Consider the following 16,351-nt stretch of genomic DNA (forward strand, 5'->3'; position numbering starts at 1 on the left):
AAACACTACTGACAGCTTCATGCACTGCTCTCTGCTCTTCACAGGAAAGCTCTTACTAAAGTACCATGTCTTTCCTTATGAAGAATGAAAGGAAGAAGAAGAAGAAGAAGAAGAAGAAGAAGAGAGGGAGAGAGAGAAACATAATTAGAGATTATAGTATAAAAAAAACCCCAACACCTAGTTCTTATGTAAAAACTCTGAACGATCCAAAACTTATTATTACATCTATTAAGCTTTTATTGTAAAGGGTTTTAATGTCGCCCCCCCACCCACACACACGCACGCACACACACACACACACAACGCTACATCCCATTTGAAGTCAAGTCAAAGAAAACGTGCTAAGGTAGCCTCTAAAAACAAGGCGCTTCCAAACAGAGTGATTACAGGCCCGTCCGGGAACAAGGTTTAAACTGCAGGAGAGGTAGCAGCGGATTTGAACAGCAGTGCTTCCAGAATCCGGTAAATTATTATTATTATTATTATTATTATTATTATTATTATTTGCATTTATATAGCGCCTTTCTCAAACTCAAGGACGCCTTACATATATCACTTTTTTTTCTTACACACTTACACACCTGATGATATGTAGCCTATGCATTAACACAGAACCATAGAGACTGCAGCTGCAGCTGCGATTCTCCGCAAGCCCATACAGGTGCTAGGTTATCATTTCGACTCACGGGAATGGAGTCATGGAAACAGCTGCTGAGGCGCAGTTGTGTTTCCACAGACAGAATGGGTTTTTCCCCCGCTAGTACGGTTTGCTTTAGGGAAATCGTAAGTGGAAATTGTTCGAGTGAGGTCTCATATTTCTGTGCCACAGGGCACACACTGTGGGAACGTGTGTCTCTCTGTGTGTGAGAGTACACCATCCTGCAGTGCCTACACTTACAAAATATATTAAATAATAAACACTGAAATTGTCATGTGATACCAGACATAAAATCAATAAAACAGGTTTACTGCTTATTCCACTGTTCACAAGCAGGCTATTTATATCACGCCATACTCATAACAACTGCGGCTTTTAAAATGTTTATCCTTTTAAAGCCTATCTTAAAAAATGTTTCTTTTCTAGCCAGCTAACGCTATCCATGATAACGATAACCATGCGCAGCTACTTCTACGCATGTCGGAAATCGCGATGTCCAAACGCAGCATGTGTTTATTTTACACCAGAGCGTAACGCATGACCTTAACGTAGCAGAAGCACAGTGACCTTTCACCCAATTCCGCCGTCCAATTCGAGTAATCGTTCTTTTCCCGATTCAAAACACCGGGACCCTACTGCATTATTGCACTCACGGTACGTATAGCATGACAGCGGGTAGAATACATATTTTCCCTCTTATCACTAGTAGCCTACAGCATATACACAGGATATAAATTGATTTTAGAGTGTAATATTATGCTTCCTTGTTGTCTAACGAGCTATTTAGCAAAAACTATTTTCGCGTTAAGGCACTACAGTAGATGGTTATTGTGAACCAATAAGGTACTCCGGTTTACTTTTCACATCATTTATTGAGACTGAATGTAATCATATTCTGATGTATTGAAATAAAAAAATAGCACTGGTATCTGTTAGCTGCGGCTAACCGAGCAATATCCCACACCAGTGATAGGGCTGAGCGACTGATAACACTGCAGGAGTAGTCTGTGCCCTTTTACCTACTTATATGAGCCGTGAGCTGTCGGGCGTTGTAAGTCGTGCGCTGAGGTGCTGTCTTACGGTAGAGTTGCGTAGTTGTTCCAGCAGCTTTCAGGTAATATAGACACTTAACGTTATTGACGTTATGCCTTGAATGGAATGTGACTTTGTTTTGTATTAAGTAAAATACTCCCAGAATCCTAAATTGAATTTAGACTTGATGTAATAAATGTGCATATTTATAAGTATGTAGGATACGGGTAAAGAAAACACAGCTCATATAACAGGTGTTGTGCTGTTGTTTATTAATAAACAGTGTTTCATATCATACTTTGGAAGCCATAAGTAATTACGTAAACGAAACAACGTAAAAGTCTTTTTGGGTGTTGTGCAACGTGCATTTGAAAAGGTTTTAGGTGCCCTAAAACACCGACCTAAAAGTGTGACCTGCTGTGTACATGTAGGTCAAATGTTGACCAGAGGGTCATGTACTATTTGATAAGTTCAGAGGTCAATGGAAGGGTAGAATGTGGAAGGTTTTAAAGTAGGAAACCTACTTTAATAGCAAAGATGTAACATTTGGACGGTATTATGTTTACTTTGAAATCGAGGTAGGCTGTTTGATATGGAACAAACCTTTTTTTTTTTTTTTTATTACAGGCTTTAATGGGGATAGAAGTATAATAAAAAACGATAACAGTTTTCTAATCTTGTTGAACCTTTTTCAATAAGTGGATCATGTTCCTGTGTATTTACATCCTCAGATGTAATAAAGAGAATAAACAGATTATCACCTAGGGTCACAGGCTTTTCTGGTTAAGACAATCAGGGCTATGAAATGTTTCTGTAATCTCTTCACCTTTTCTTATGTGACTGCAGACAGCCTGCCACGCCACACCACCGACCACCACACAGGTGCCTTGTACTCAGGATGTTATCAGCTGTAGCTCGACGTGCTCTCACAGGGGCCATCCAGGTAGTGAGAGGCTGCGGTTTTCTTTCTAGTCCAGCCATGGTGCCTCGTTCTGGGCATCAGACGCTAGCGGCAGCCCCTCTCCCTGCTGTCCAGGGGAGTCCAGGGGTTAGGCAAGCACAGGTACTGGATCACAAGAGGATGCTGCAGGTGGAATGGGATGATGGGAGTTGTAGTTTGTATCCATTTGCTTGGCTCAGGGACAACTGTCAGTGTCCTCTGTGCACCCTGCAGTCAGCGCAGGCACGGAGCCTGCTGCTTACCGATCTTGATGTGCACACTGGCATGGACCAAGTGCAGCTCTCTGACAACAGCAAGGTAGGGCACCATACATATCTGTTTGAAAAAGCACTGTGACAGCATTCTCCATCTTGGTCTCATCATGTCCCAATTGATGCTGTTGTAGTGAGCTTGTGTAGTCTCGGTGCATATCTCATTGGAAAATTTAAGCATTTGGCTTCTTCCATAGGTCTGTATCACATGGCCAGATCATCACAGAAGTGAGTTTGAACCTGAATGGTTGAGGAAAAGGTGTTTCTCGCCGGAGGCGCGGCAGGCTCGGCAGGAGAAGCTCTTCCTTAACGGTGAGTAATGTTAGTCATTTGTGATTCTGATATTGGACAAATTTGTTGTGGTTTGTTCATATATCGGGTCAGGTGAGGTGTCTTAACAGTATTGTATCATCATACCGGCAGATTAAGGATTCAATTGAGTTCCATCATTAATGCAAAGTTTTTGCCTTTCAAGAATATAAATGAAAATGTACTTATTTAGTTGTCGTATTAATTTCAGAACTGTTATTTCAAATTTTTTTTATTCCCTCAGTGATAGTCTGGACTATTTTTGTGGTCATAGATGCATTAAAATTGCAGAGACCCATTTGGGCATTTAGTGGGTATATTTAGTACAAGGATGCAGCTGAGCATCTGTGCCTCCATGCTTCATGCTAAATTCAGCCATATAGTCCTACCTTGCAGGCATGGTTCTTGTCCGGAGCACCTCCTGTCCCAGATTGGCTTGGGGTTTTGGAGATACCAGAGAGCTCCTGGTTTCCACCTCCAGCTGTGTTGCCATCTCAGGAACAGTGGGAACACTTTGGCCAGAGATAGAATACTCTCCGCCATCCCCGCTCTGGATTTAATTAGATCTTCCTTAGTGTCAGGCTGAAAAAATCCTAACCCTGCAGAAAGAGGAAGAAATTGTGCATTTTGGAGCTGGTGCAGGTCACCCCGCGATTCTGTCCACATAGGAATACGTTGATGATTGGAATTTTGCGGGAGTGTTCTCGTTCAACTTGAAATGCTGATGACTTGTCTTAGCAGTACTTGGTACTGATTACTGTGAATCCTCTTGTTTTTCATGACATCCTGTACCAACAATGTTTTTGTATTTCTGGCAACTAATCCAGTAAGACTTGGAGCTACACAAATCTTCTTTATAGGGAAACAGATGAAAACATTGATATAGTGTTTTCCTCTGGTTCAAATTTAGAATTGATGAGTTGGCTGGAAAAATAGTGGTGTTTAAATAGTTAAAAAGTTATTTTGATGTACGAATGGATTGAAATAGGTCACGTTTTCAAGATAACTGGGTTTAATCCCATTCAAGGACAGTGTGAATGGGGGTGGGGGTGGCAGTGGGCGGGGGGCGGGGGTGGGGGCATGGAGCCACGGTCGCCCTTATACAATCGCCCCCCACGCAGTGGCCCCCCTTGGAGAATTGACTTGCATATGCATAATATGCTTCTATATTATGTATTACACTATTACATTATGTGCTGTCAATTTCAATCATTTATGTATATTTTTACAATAGCAAAAGAAAATAACAAATGCAGGCAACCAGCCGCCATCTCAGTATCACACTCCATGCAGGGGCACCATCAACGTGGAGTTCCTGAATTGTTATGGCTTTTGGTTTTGGTATGCCACCGTAAGATTGTCAGTGGCTCCATCTGGCCCCCCCTATGAAAGATTTCTGGGGGTCCCAGGCATGTTTGCTGTATTAAAACTGTCTAGCAGACAGATCCAGTGGGTTTGCCCCTGACTGGAAAGTGACTCCCTTTCCTGCCATGTGTTATAGCGATTGACAGCAACTCGAGAACAGCGTGTGCAATGTGTTCCAAACAAACCGACGTGTGTCTGGATGAAGGGCGGCTGGCCGTGCCGTGGGGAACTCCGAACAACATGTCGAACAGAGAGAGTTCACAGCATGGCATGGCAAGACCTGAACTGATCAGGCCCAGTTAGAACTGTGCTGTCCTTCTGGGGCACTGTGCATGTGGTGTTCGAGTCAACTCAGGTAGTGTTGCAGAGTCTCTGGATTCAAACAAACCAACCAATAACAATTATTTATAACCATTATACAAATACAACAAATTTCCATTGTATTTGCCCCACAGCCTGCTCCAGTGTATAGTGAAAACATGTCCTCCTCCATCAGTTACCCACAACTACATTTAAATTTATGACATTTAGCAGATGCTCTTATCCAGATGCCCTACCTGTTTCCAGCAGGGTTTCTAAACAACCATGTAATCCACAAGGTCAGCCTCTGTCTCTTGTTAACACATCTCCCTCATAAATGCTGTAAAACTATCTGCAGGGGCTAGTTAAAGAGTCCCTGGGTCAGTAACGCTTCCCATAATGCTTCTGGGGCTGACAGTGAGGTGCTGCTCTTCTCTGACCCCTGGCTCCTTTTACCCATCCTCCATGCATAGTTACTAAATGAGGAGTAGATGTTTGTGTTTGAGCTAATAAAGCAACAGGAAGCTGTCTGTACGTAATGGTGCCACTTACTGTCTACATGCTCAGGCTATCCTACATTCCACTATCTCAGGGAAACCCACTCATTGTGGTAGGGGGAGGCATACTTTTTCACTGTATGTGACTAAGAAGATCCTCCCTTGTGTCTCATTGATGGTATGGAGGGCAAATGTGTTTTTTTTTTAAATTGTTTTTTTTTAATTATTATTATTTTTTTATTATTATTTCAGATTGTTAATATAATACACTGCTAGAATATGGAAGCATTCTGTTGTTGCCAATAAGTTAGTAGCCAGCTGCTCAGTGATTGGGCTTCTTGCCTACAGAGTTTTAATTGGCCAAGAAGGAGCTCATTATACTAATAACTTGAATAATTAGCTGGCTCCAGAAGTTTCTGAATGTCTTCAATTCAGGTTTGTAGTCCTCAGGAGGAGAACATTGTATTGGCTGTAACTTTGCTCTGCTCTGTTTTTAGAGTAAATGCAGGCTTTCTTGAGGGTCTATAAAACATACAGAGGGCTTTGTTAGACTCAGACACACACACACACACACACACACACACACACACACACACACACACTCACACACACACACACACACATACACACACACATATACACACATATACATGCATGCAGAAGTACACATGTGCGTGAGTGTTTTAAAATGGAGCTTTGATTCCAGATCCATTCTGGCAGAATAGACAATCAGGTCTTTCAACAAGCAAACTCATTTGTGGTGCTACCTATAATAAATGTGGAGCTGACCCAAGGCCTGTGATATGCCACCTGACACCTGTCCAGCATCTGCTCATTTAACCCCATCCCACAAAAAAATACTTTTAAATTAAAATATAACATTCAGTGTAAATATGAGAACTACTATTGGTTAGCCAGGATAAAATGAGCCTGGTCTTCACTGACTCATGTATGTTACCTGCAAGTGAATCTACACTAAAGACTCTGGATACACTGATATTGGTAAAGACTGTGTTGAAGCACCACTGCTCTGAAAAGACCATGAATGAAGTCTAGAGCCATACACGTATGAAGTCTTGAGCTCTTCAAAGGCACTGTGAAAGGCTGAGGTACCGCTCTGTGCCTGCCAAGCTGCACTGCTACACTATAAAACCACTTGAGGTTACTCACGTTTACTGAGCATGGTTGCCTTCACTCATCTGAATTTGTTAAATCAATTCACACACAAATACCTCTGTGTGGTGTATTATGAAATTAAGTCAGGCAAACGAGCCGAGAAATGCGTTTTTCCATTGTGCCCAAGTTTGAGAATTAAGTTGTGCATTGCCTTTTTGAGGCCACACTGGGCTGCCAGGAGGAGGAGCTCGAGGCTGGTAGGTGGGCAGCTGAGGTCGGAGGAGCTTGAGGCTGGTATGTGGGCAGCTGAGGTTGGAGGAGCCCGAGGCTGGTAGGTGGGTAGCTGAGGTCGGAGGAGCTCGAGGCTGGTATGGGGGCAGCTGAGGTCAGAGGAGCTCGAGGCTGGTATGGGGGCAGCTGAGGTTGGAGGAGCTCGAGGCTGGTATGTGGGCAGCTGAGGTTGGAGGAGCTCGAGGCTGGTAGGTGGGTAGCTGACTGCCAGCTACCAGAGCTGCTGGGCCACATTACTGCTTCTGATAAGACCAGCACAAGGACCAGAGAGCATCTGGGAAAGACAGTATAAATTATTTCTACAGAAGAGGTCGAAGTACACATGCTTTCTTCTCCCTCTTTCACTGTGTGTGTGTGTGTGTGTGTGTGTGTGTGTGTGTGTGTGTGTGTGTGTGTGTGTGTGTGCTCGTGTGCGTGTGTTAGTGTGTCTGAAAGAGTGATGGAGACCCCTTCAGACACAATGACGTTTTCTCTAAAGCCCATCTGGAAAGTATGTGAAAGTGAGACTAATCTCTGATTGGCTGTGGGGCCGACATAAGCCCTGCCAGGAAACCCCAGCAGCAAATGCGTGAGACATAGTGCTCAGCAGTATTACACAGCACTTAGAGCAGAGCATTACAGCAACACCATCTGAACCTCCTCACCCTGGGCCCACTGCCACTCCCCACACCCCCACCCCCACCTTACTCCCCGTCGCTCTCTCTCTCTCTCTCTCTCTCTCTCTCTCTCTCTCTCTCTCTCTCTCTCTCTCTCTCTCTCTCGCGGTTATCTTTAGCTGCAGTTAGCCATTACATTGCTTATGGGTTTTTTGCCCATGTCCTATATTTGGTACAGTCCTAGTCCAAGCAGGCGCCTGCACTGTACACTCTGGTACGGTTCCCTGCTCTAATACCCCTTCATATTGAGCTAGCTCATAATTAGCTTGAACAGATGCGCTGAGGTGGGGGAAGCACACAAATGTGTGGAGTGGAACCCACTGATGCAGTGTGTATGTGTGTACACACTTCCTGAATGTGTGTGTGTGTGTGTGTGTGTGTGTGTGTGTGTGTGTGTGTTTCAGCTGGGGTGGATTACATTATAGTGCCGTGCTCTCCCCTGCACATGGGGACTCCTGAGCGAGCACTCTGGCTTCTCTCTGCTGGAATTTAAGCTCACTTCCCCATCCCACTAAGGTGTGCCTGTCTGCCTGTCTGCCTGTGGCAGTGCACACAGTAGGAAAGTCTGAGTCTTTATGTTTGCACAGGCTGGAATGTTGCCACAGTTCTTGTACAGTATGGTTGTTGCTGGGCCCAGGTCGTCCACAGGACTGCACATCCGGCACAGCTGTCTGGAGATTGTGAACACAAAGTCAGATGAAATACGGTGTTCATCGTTATCTATGAGCTGCTAATGATATGTTAATGAAGAACCTGTTTCAGGTTGTTGGAAGGTTTTTGGAAGGGCAAGATAGTGACCCTCAGTCTTCCAGCACTAACAGATCAAAGCAAAGGTGTATTCTTAATTCAGTGTGCTCATTGTCTAACTTCTCCCTTCTGTCTTGCACATACACACTAGAGCAACACAACATTGACAATTGCTATATATTGCAATTTCTTGCCTTACACTATATTAAAAACACAAATGAACTTGTGTACATGAGCATCTTGTTTAAAATCTTGCAATTTGGAAAATATTTCTTTTAGTGAAGAACAACAGTAGCCCCTCTATACTTTAAGGGAATGTATAGGTTTCACTTATAAATTTGACATTATAGCCTATAAAAGTAGACTAAACCTGCTTGTTGCGCTAGCAGACAACTCCCTCATGCAATATGCATGTGAATACACATCATGTGAATCTGTTATTACTACAACATAATGTAAATAAGACTCCAGTTGGTTTTATGCATGTAGAGAGTCAGGTCTTATACTGTCTCATAAAGTTGTTGAGATTTTAATTTTAAAGATTTACAATTGGCACTGATACATCTAATGTGTTGCTGATGCATTACTGAGCGTAAAGGACTGTATGGCTTGTTATTGAAAGATAACTACTGGAATGCATAATGCACCACCACCAGGAATTTATTACACTGTAATTTGTTAGAAGGCTCATTTGGACAGTTATTACCTTATGTGTTATATGTGTTAGGTAGTGGTTTAACAAACGATATTTTGTACACACACACACACTCACACACACACACACCCAACCACACACCGTGATGGAAATAGTTTGAAGAGCCAAGTGAAATATCTGTTTGTGTTTCCACAGGCGTTCATCCTGAAGCATGCATTCTTATATCTCTCACACAGTTTGACCACCATGATTTGGCTCTCTCTCTCTCTCACACACACACACACACACACACACACACACACACACACACACACACACACACACACACACACACACACACACACACACACACACAATCCCAATTAAGTGAAAAATCTCTTGCTAACTGCAATGTGTCCAGATTTCCGTGATGTGTGTATTATTTTTAGCTGAAGTCGACCATGTGGAGCTGTCACACTCTTCCACCCTGCTGGATACAAGAAAGTGAAAAAGACAGACACAAACAGTCTTTACAGTCCAGCGCCCATAACTTAAAGTCTTATTATGTCATTGATATTTTGGTGTGACATTTTGGTCTGGCAGGCCATAAAGGAGAAATTCAACTATACAGTGTCACATTTCAGTAAATGATACAATAGTATAACAATTACCATAATAACACAGACTCAGTGTCCTTGATGTAGACCACTGTTGTTACATTGTACCTCTAGTTAAGGGCTAATAGCGCCCCCTTGTGAACAATGGTCAGCAAGCAAAACGTGAGTGAGTTAAGAGAGCAAAAGAAAACATGTTATTGTAGTTATTTCCTTGATGAACACCCTATACATGCTGCTTATTCTTGCTTTGAGGTGTGTTCATACCCAACACACTGTTCAACATCAAGCACAGTAGCCAAAAGCCTTATTTGTTGTAGCTGGGTTTGACCGTTGGGAAACACCTCTCATCTCTGTATTGGGCTGGTTCTGACTTCAGCTGCTGACATGGCATGAAATTAAGGAAACACTGCTTCTCCACGCTAAAGCATTTTGTTATCCCAAATTGCATTTCCAGAGATATGACAGCAGATTGTCATACTGTAAAACCTGAAAATACAGGAGTGAAAATGTGAGAAACACTTCTCACAGCCCTGCAAACAGGAGCTCACGTCCTCCTCACATATGTTGGTCTTTTAGTGAAGTATCCTTTTAATAGTTGGGGCATGAAGTCAAACTGATTTCCTAATACAGGCATATTTGTCTGTGCAGTGTGCTGGAACTGTGTTGTTCATAGTCTATTAAGCATGTAAAACTCAAAATAAATAATACAATTTTTGTTTTTAATACATTTTTGCCACATTCTTAAAAACATTTTCCCCTTGTTTTTGACCCTTAACAACATATTTTTTTGTCATTCCATAAAAACATTTTTTTTCTATTTGTAATATATGTGGTTAGGATCAGTATTAGGTCTTTTTGGGGGAACTTTGTAATGTGTGTTAGGTGTAGATGCAGCACTATGATTTTTACATGTGAAAATACCTCTGTGTTGTTTCAGAACGGGAGTTCTGGGACTCAGGCCTGCAGATTCCTATGGCTGACTACGAGGAGGTCCTCCATGACGATAAGGCTGCTCTGGCCTGGCTGATGGCTCTGAGGCGAGTTGGCATTGTCTACCTCAAGGGGGCATCACTGGAGCAGGGCCAAGTGGCCAGGCTCAGTCAGAGAATTGGCTTCCTCAGATTGACCTTCTATGGGTAACTATTGCGCACACAAAGACAAATTTTACAAGATTTATTTAAAAAGGTTTAGATAAGTATATACGCTTTTGAAAAATGGTTCTTGCTTGGTTATTTCTTCTGAGTCAATGTAGGACGTGCGGATGAGTCTGTTTAGTATAAAAAAAGTTTTTTCCTTTTGGTGGCTGGACAGGGAAGGATTTGCTCCAGTGAAAAAAGCTAAAAAGCTAAACATGACTCCAAACACAATTAACTTGAAAGACGAAAGCATGAAAGTATTAGCTAAATGTAGGCCAAATCAAGCAAATGTTTGAAATGAGTTCGGCTGCGGCTGAATCCTACTTAATCTGAAGGTTAATGAACCCGCTTTGTTGCAAAATATGTGTGACCTTGTGAGAATCGTGGGGTTAAAGATGAAGAGAGCACTCTTCTGCGCAGTGTTGAGTGTTTTCTACACTCCAGGAGCTCTTCAAATGGCAAAAAAGAGAAAAGAAGGGAAGAAAGCATCGGACAAGAATGAGAAGCAGAGAATAAACAGAGTAACAGGAGAAATAGTCAGTCAATAGTTAAGCAGAGAGTGAGAGAGTGGTGGCCTGCTTTGTGTACTCCAGAGCCGGTTCAGCGAGTCGCTCTGAGGCCAGTGGGCACAGTACCTTCAGGCCAAGAGCTTTACCCAGCTTTACCTGACACACAGTGGGAGGTGGGAATCCAGGCCAGATCATTCGCACACTGCGTAGGAAGCTACTGGAGATGACAACCATGGGCTTGCTGGACCAGAGTCCAGGAAACGTCTGGACTTTCTCCACACTGATATGACAGCAGCCTGGAGCCGACTCAACCCCGCCCATCCAGATCCACCCAGCTTCTGTGGATCTTCCTTCACTTCTGCCCTTCTTCTGAGGAAAGTGTGCGCTGCTCTGCTGCAGCTGCCTCGTAGGGGATTTCTTTCGTCCGAAGTGTGTCCTCGAGATCAAGAAGCTTGCCTGTCCACATCAGTTTTGACAGAAAACACAAATGAGTCGAGTATATGCCTACATCGTATGCAGTAGTTTGTATCTTGAAAAGGGAGAGGATTACATCTCCAGAGACGAAGGTGGCTACATGCAAAATTGGACACAGCTGTTTGTAATGAAGGCGGGACAGCAGCTAATATGTAATGACATCTGAAATGACAGATGGTAGCAGGAGGTTACTAAAGCGATCCAGGCCTATCTAATCTGTGTTTACATGTTTTCCTTTTTATTTAACATGTCTATGGACACCATTCCTCTTGGCAAACTGCTCCTAATTTAGTCTTGATTGTGTCGGTCATGGTGAGGGTTAGATTATACGGTAGTATTTAGAAGACGTAAATCCAGTGTGCTATAATTTCTGGAATAACATAACCAAGTGCTTTTGTACATTTCAGAAATTTTGTATGGTTTTTAAACTCTTTGATGTGATTATGGAACTGCTGTTGGCGTTTTACAGCTGTGGTTTCCTGCAACAGATTCACAGAGAAACAGAGAGCATATCCAAGGATCTGAACTGTTTGCCCTGCTCCATCTCTCCAGGCACACATGGCAAGTACAGGATAAACCCTCGGCAAACAACGTAGCGTACACCTCCGGCAGACTGAGCCTGCACACGGACTACCCCGCTCTGCACCATCCTCCAGGGGTGGGTATGCAAATGTCCCTTGCCACACATATACACACACACACACACTCACACACAGAAACGCACGCATACAGAAGCACGTATGCAGGTCCTGTGGTTGCGTAAAAAGGACTTTGCATTGCAGTGCTCCTCAGTGGTGAAATGTGCCAAGATGCCTTGCACCACTTCACTGTGTGAACTGTTCTGTGAAGGTTTCTGGGTGACATGGCAGAGTGCCCACCTTTTAGTGTGCCTTTGTCACATAAGCATGCATTTCTTCAGCTTGCTAGCATACAAACAATAATCACCTGGTCATTCAAGAGACTGGGGTTCAGGTCATGTGAGTGAAATCTAAACAGATATTCCAATGCTAACGACATAACTCGGTCTGCATGTGTGCGTCCAGACACCAGGTCTGTGCATGTGTATATGTGTGCAAACATAACCTGGTCTGTGTGTACCTCTCCAGACATAACCTTGTCTGTTTGTGTGTGTATGTGTCCAGACACCTGGCCTATGTGTGTGTGCGTGCATCTGAACAGACATAACCCGGTTTGTGTGTGTGTGTGTATATGTGTCCAGGTGGAACCTTGTCTGTGTATGTAGCGGTCCAAGCACAACCCAATCTATGAGTCCAGGCCTAACCTCAAGTGTGTGTGCGTGTGTGCGTATGTGTGATGGCTCAGGTGCAGTTCCTGCACTGCCTTCAGCAGTCCCAGCAGGGCGGCGAGAGTGAGGTGGTGGATGGCTTCCACATGGCTGAGCTGCTGAGGAGAGAGGCTCCAGAGGCCTTCGGCATACTCTCGTCCCTCTGGGTGGACTTCACCGACACGGGCTCTGACTACTGCGACTTCTTTGTGCAGTCCAAGAACCGCATCATAGAGTGAGATCAACACAAATGGGAACACACACACACACTATGTATACTGCACCCAGCACACATACATCCATTGTGTGCATTGTCTGATAGATATGTATATGTAAGCACATTTTTTGTTCTATTGAAGCCATATAGTCTGGCCAAGTAGATAAATCAGCCAAGTAGATATATTAATTGTACTTCGCAATTCAAAAGAAAAATAAAAGTACCATTTCATTTATACAGGATCTCACTGATGTACCAGTGCTTGTTGTGTTTGAGAATGGCCTTACATTACATTTAGATTTACATTTATGGCATTTGGCAGATGCTCTTATCCAAAGCGACTTACAAAAGTAAGTCTTTAAAACGGCACTTCAATCTTGCATCATCATTCATGAGATAAAAAATGTTTATATTAAGGACCTGCAAAAGAACCTAGGAAGGAGATGAATACCTAAGTCAAGCAACTTTTGTTTTGTGTACTACCACAGCTAGCATCTAAAAACAGCTCCACCTTTTGTTCGTCTGGAGCACTGAACGCTCTCATCTATCGCGTTAATGAGTATGAAATGTTTGTCTGATAATGGCATGCAGCGTGGACGGTGAGGGCCGGGTGACGCGGATCAACTACAATAACGCCACACGTGACTCCACCCTGGACGTCCCTCTGGACCAGGTCCAGCCATTCTATTCCTCCCTGAAGACCTTTGTGGAAGTGATGAACCGGCCGGAGAACGTGTTCGCCTACAGGATGGAGCCAGGTTGGTCACCCGGAGGCCACACTGGAGCGCGGCTAACCAGGCAGGTCTGCTTTGGAGCACGCCTGAGTTTTAGCGCTGACGACTTTGGTATGAAAGTGCGTCACAGTGGGTTCTTGCTCTCAGACCAGTGGAAAGCCCAGCACTTAATGAGAACCAGCAGCATGAGCTGTAGTAGCAGACAAAACAAGAAGGATGGAATAAGTGAAACATCCCTTTCATCTCGCCAAGATAATCTAATTGCTCACCAAACGTTTGCTGAGCTCATTGTCTCTACTCTGTGCAGGAGACCTGGTGACCTTTGATAACTGGCGTCTACTGCATGGACGCAAGAGCTACGTCTCTAACTCTGAGTGCTTGAGACACCTGGAGGGGGCGTACCTGGACTGGGACGAGGTGATGTCCCGCCTGCGGATCCTCCGCAAGCAGGTCTACGGAGACAGCTAGACCTCCCTCGGCTCAGTGCCAATCCACTGTGCTGCACAGGGCTATAGACCAGCCAGAATTGTCTTTTTGCCATTTCTAAGAGCAGCTAGAGGTAAATCATTTAGCACTTAAGTCTGCCACCAGATGTAGCTCTTACAGGAGATGGGTAAGGAGTTGTACAGGAGATAGATGTTTACATTGCTGGATCATCACTGGCTAGCATTCATGTCCACTCAACTCAAGTTTTCTCTCTATTTTGGTTTCTCTTTGGGTCTGTAGCCTTGGCCAATAAAATAATTTCTGGCATAATTAGAAAAAGGTCCATGAGGGGAAAAAAAAAACAAAAAAGTTTTTTCTTTTTTTAAAATCATATCTTAGAGTGATGACACAAGCATTAGTAGACAGCAATATACTTTAAAATATAGAGGAGATGGGACATCCGATGTAGGAGAATGGCTATCAGCACTTATGAATTTTTCTCCGTAGCACTAATTGCACATTTGAAACAGCCCAAGTAGACTGTACTTACATGACGGTGCAACACATTTAACGGATGCTGGTGTATGTATAGTTTAGTATATACACTCCAAAAACTCCTAAGCTATTTTCCCATTTTCACTATATTCAGTAGAAATGATAATCAGTAATTATCAAGATTATGTAAGGGAATTTGCTTAATTTTTATTTATTCCAGAGCAAAATTTGGAATTTGTCTTGGACTAGATTACAGATTTTTAAAATCTGTTATTATATTTCTATTCCATTTCCCTTGATCTTAACTGTGAATGCAATAACTGCACTTCGATACTTATGAAAACACAGTGGGAAGATGGCAGCCCCTGAACTCAGATATCTGAGTTAGTCTTAGAACTCAGATATCTGAGCTAGTCTTAGAACTCAGATATCTGAATTAGTCTTAGAAACACTCATGCATTCTATTTCTTAATTTCATGACTGGAGGTCCCACGTAATAATTATTTAGAAGTAGTCAAAACGTTGTGTAATTATGTGACAAGTATCTGTGCTTTACATGTTTGTTGGCAATTATTTAAGGAAATCAAAGTATTTTTATTTAAATTTAGAAAAATTAAAAAATAGAAAAAACCCAGCATCTGAATGAAACTTGCAACGCTTGCAGTGCCTTTTATTATTAACATAACTGCAACTTCAATGCAAATACCAACAGAAAATTGCTGTTGTAAGAAATGCAATTTTTAAATGTTTAATTTCTTTACATGAAATGTAAAGTACATTTCTGGGTGCTCTAACGTTGTCAGCAATAACTCCTTCGAATGGTACAAAATGCTGAAGATTGGCTCTTTGCTTTCAGTGTGGTTTTAAAAGGTACTTTCCTTAGTGCCTTAAGTACTGTATGTAGCTAGTGAAGATTTCTTTGAGCACAATCAATGCACAATCACCTTTTTCAGTTTCAAATCTGTGTCTTAAACGTGTTATTTAAAAGTAATCAGGATATGAAGGGAATCTTACAACACAGGAGAGAAGGCCTTTGAAATGAACTTAATCACATGCCCCATTACACTGATTGTACACTTTCCATTTGTATGGCATAATGTTCTAATAACACAATTTAATTTTGCATAACTTTTCCAGCCTCTCTCTACCCCTTAGTAATAAACATGCTGTTTGTTACTTAGCCAGTAAAGGGTATACAAGATAAACGAGCTGTTCTGATTGGCTGCTTTGTATTGTGCCTCATTCAAAAAGCAGTCAGATCTGAACCTTTTAACTGTGATGGATGTGGGCGGGGCTAAACTATGAATAGATGATGTATGGAAATGCGTTTCTTCTCATGACTTCAGAGAGAACCAATTTCAAAACTTTTTGTAGCCTAGATTCTATATACAGTTTGAAATGTATAGACTTGGGAGTGAAAGGTATGTTTTGAAAGTTTAACATTATTTACATATTACTTCAAACTTTTTTATTTCAGTAAAGTGGTTTTTTTTTTCCCATGATGGGAGCCCTTTAACATGCTGTACCTTTTTAAAATAAATCATCTCAAAACTCAGTGGTGTGTTTGATCATGTAGGTGGTTTAAGGTGGTTGCAGACAATTGCAGTAGAGAGTAATTAAAGCTCAGGCAGGAGTGGCACA

At 42.6% G+C, this 16,351-nt stretch overlaps 1 protein-coding gene across 2 annotated transcripts; it reads left to right on the top strand.

Annotated features, from left to right (window-relative positions):
• The first annotated feature begins 1,231 nt into the window (after positions 1 to 1,231).
• bbox1 (butyrobetaine (gamma), 2-oxoglutarate dioxygenase (gamma-butyrobetaine hydroxylase) 1) lies at positions 1,232 to 16,295 on the top strand. 2 transcript variants are annotated; one of them, XM_027004775.2, is made up of 8 exons: positions 1,232 to 1,312; positions 2,537 to 2,948; positions 3,100 to 3,214; positions 10,372 to 10,570; positions 12,106 to 12,211; positions 12,877 to 13,073; positions 13,647 to 13,813; positions 14,097 to 16,295. In XM_027004775.2, exons 2-8 carry the CDS (start codon positions 2,589 to 2,591, stop codon positions 14,255 to 14,257), a joined length of 1,305 nt encoding a protein of 434 aa, XP_026860576.1. In that variant the 5' UTR covers positions 1,232 to 1,312; positions 2,537 to 2,588; the 3' UTR covers positions 14,258 to 16,295. The 2 variants fall into 2 exon arrangements, with proteins under 2 accessions (XP_026860576.1, XP_026860577.1); XM_027004776.2 differs by lacking the exon at positions 1,232 to 1,312 and adding an exon at positions 1,700 to 1,772.
• The last annotated feature ends 56 nt before the right edge of the window (positions 16,296 to 16,351 follow it).

The sequence above is a fragment of the Electrophorus electricus genome, chromosome 21, assembly GCF_013358815.1.
Source record: "Electrophorus electricus isolate fEleEle1 chromosome 21, fEleEle1.pri, whole genome shotgun sequence".
In the NCBI taxonomy this organism is placed as follows: Eukaryota; Metazoa; Chordata; class Actinopteri; order Gymnotiformes; family Gymnotidae; genus Electrophorus; species Electrophorus electricus.

Excerpts from the sequence above, each read along its gene's own strand:
- bbox1 (XM_027004775.2), top strand. The coding sequence starts at position 2,589 with ATGTTATCAGCTGTAGCTCGACGTGCTCTCACAGGGGCCATCCAGGTA. Across the intron at positions 3,215-10,371 it reads GGAGAAGCTCTTCCTTAACG|AACGGGAGTTCTGGGACTCA; the intron begins GTGAGTAATGTT and ends GTGTTGTTTCAG. Across the intron at positions 13,814-14,096 it reads CGCCTACAGGATGGAGCCAG|GAGACCTGGTGACCTTTGAT; the intron begins GTTGGTCACCCG and ends TACTCTGTGCAG.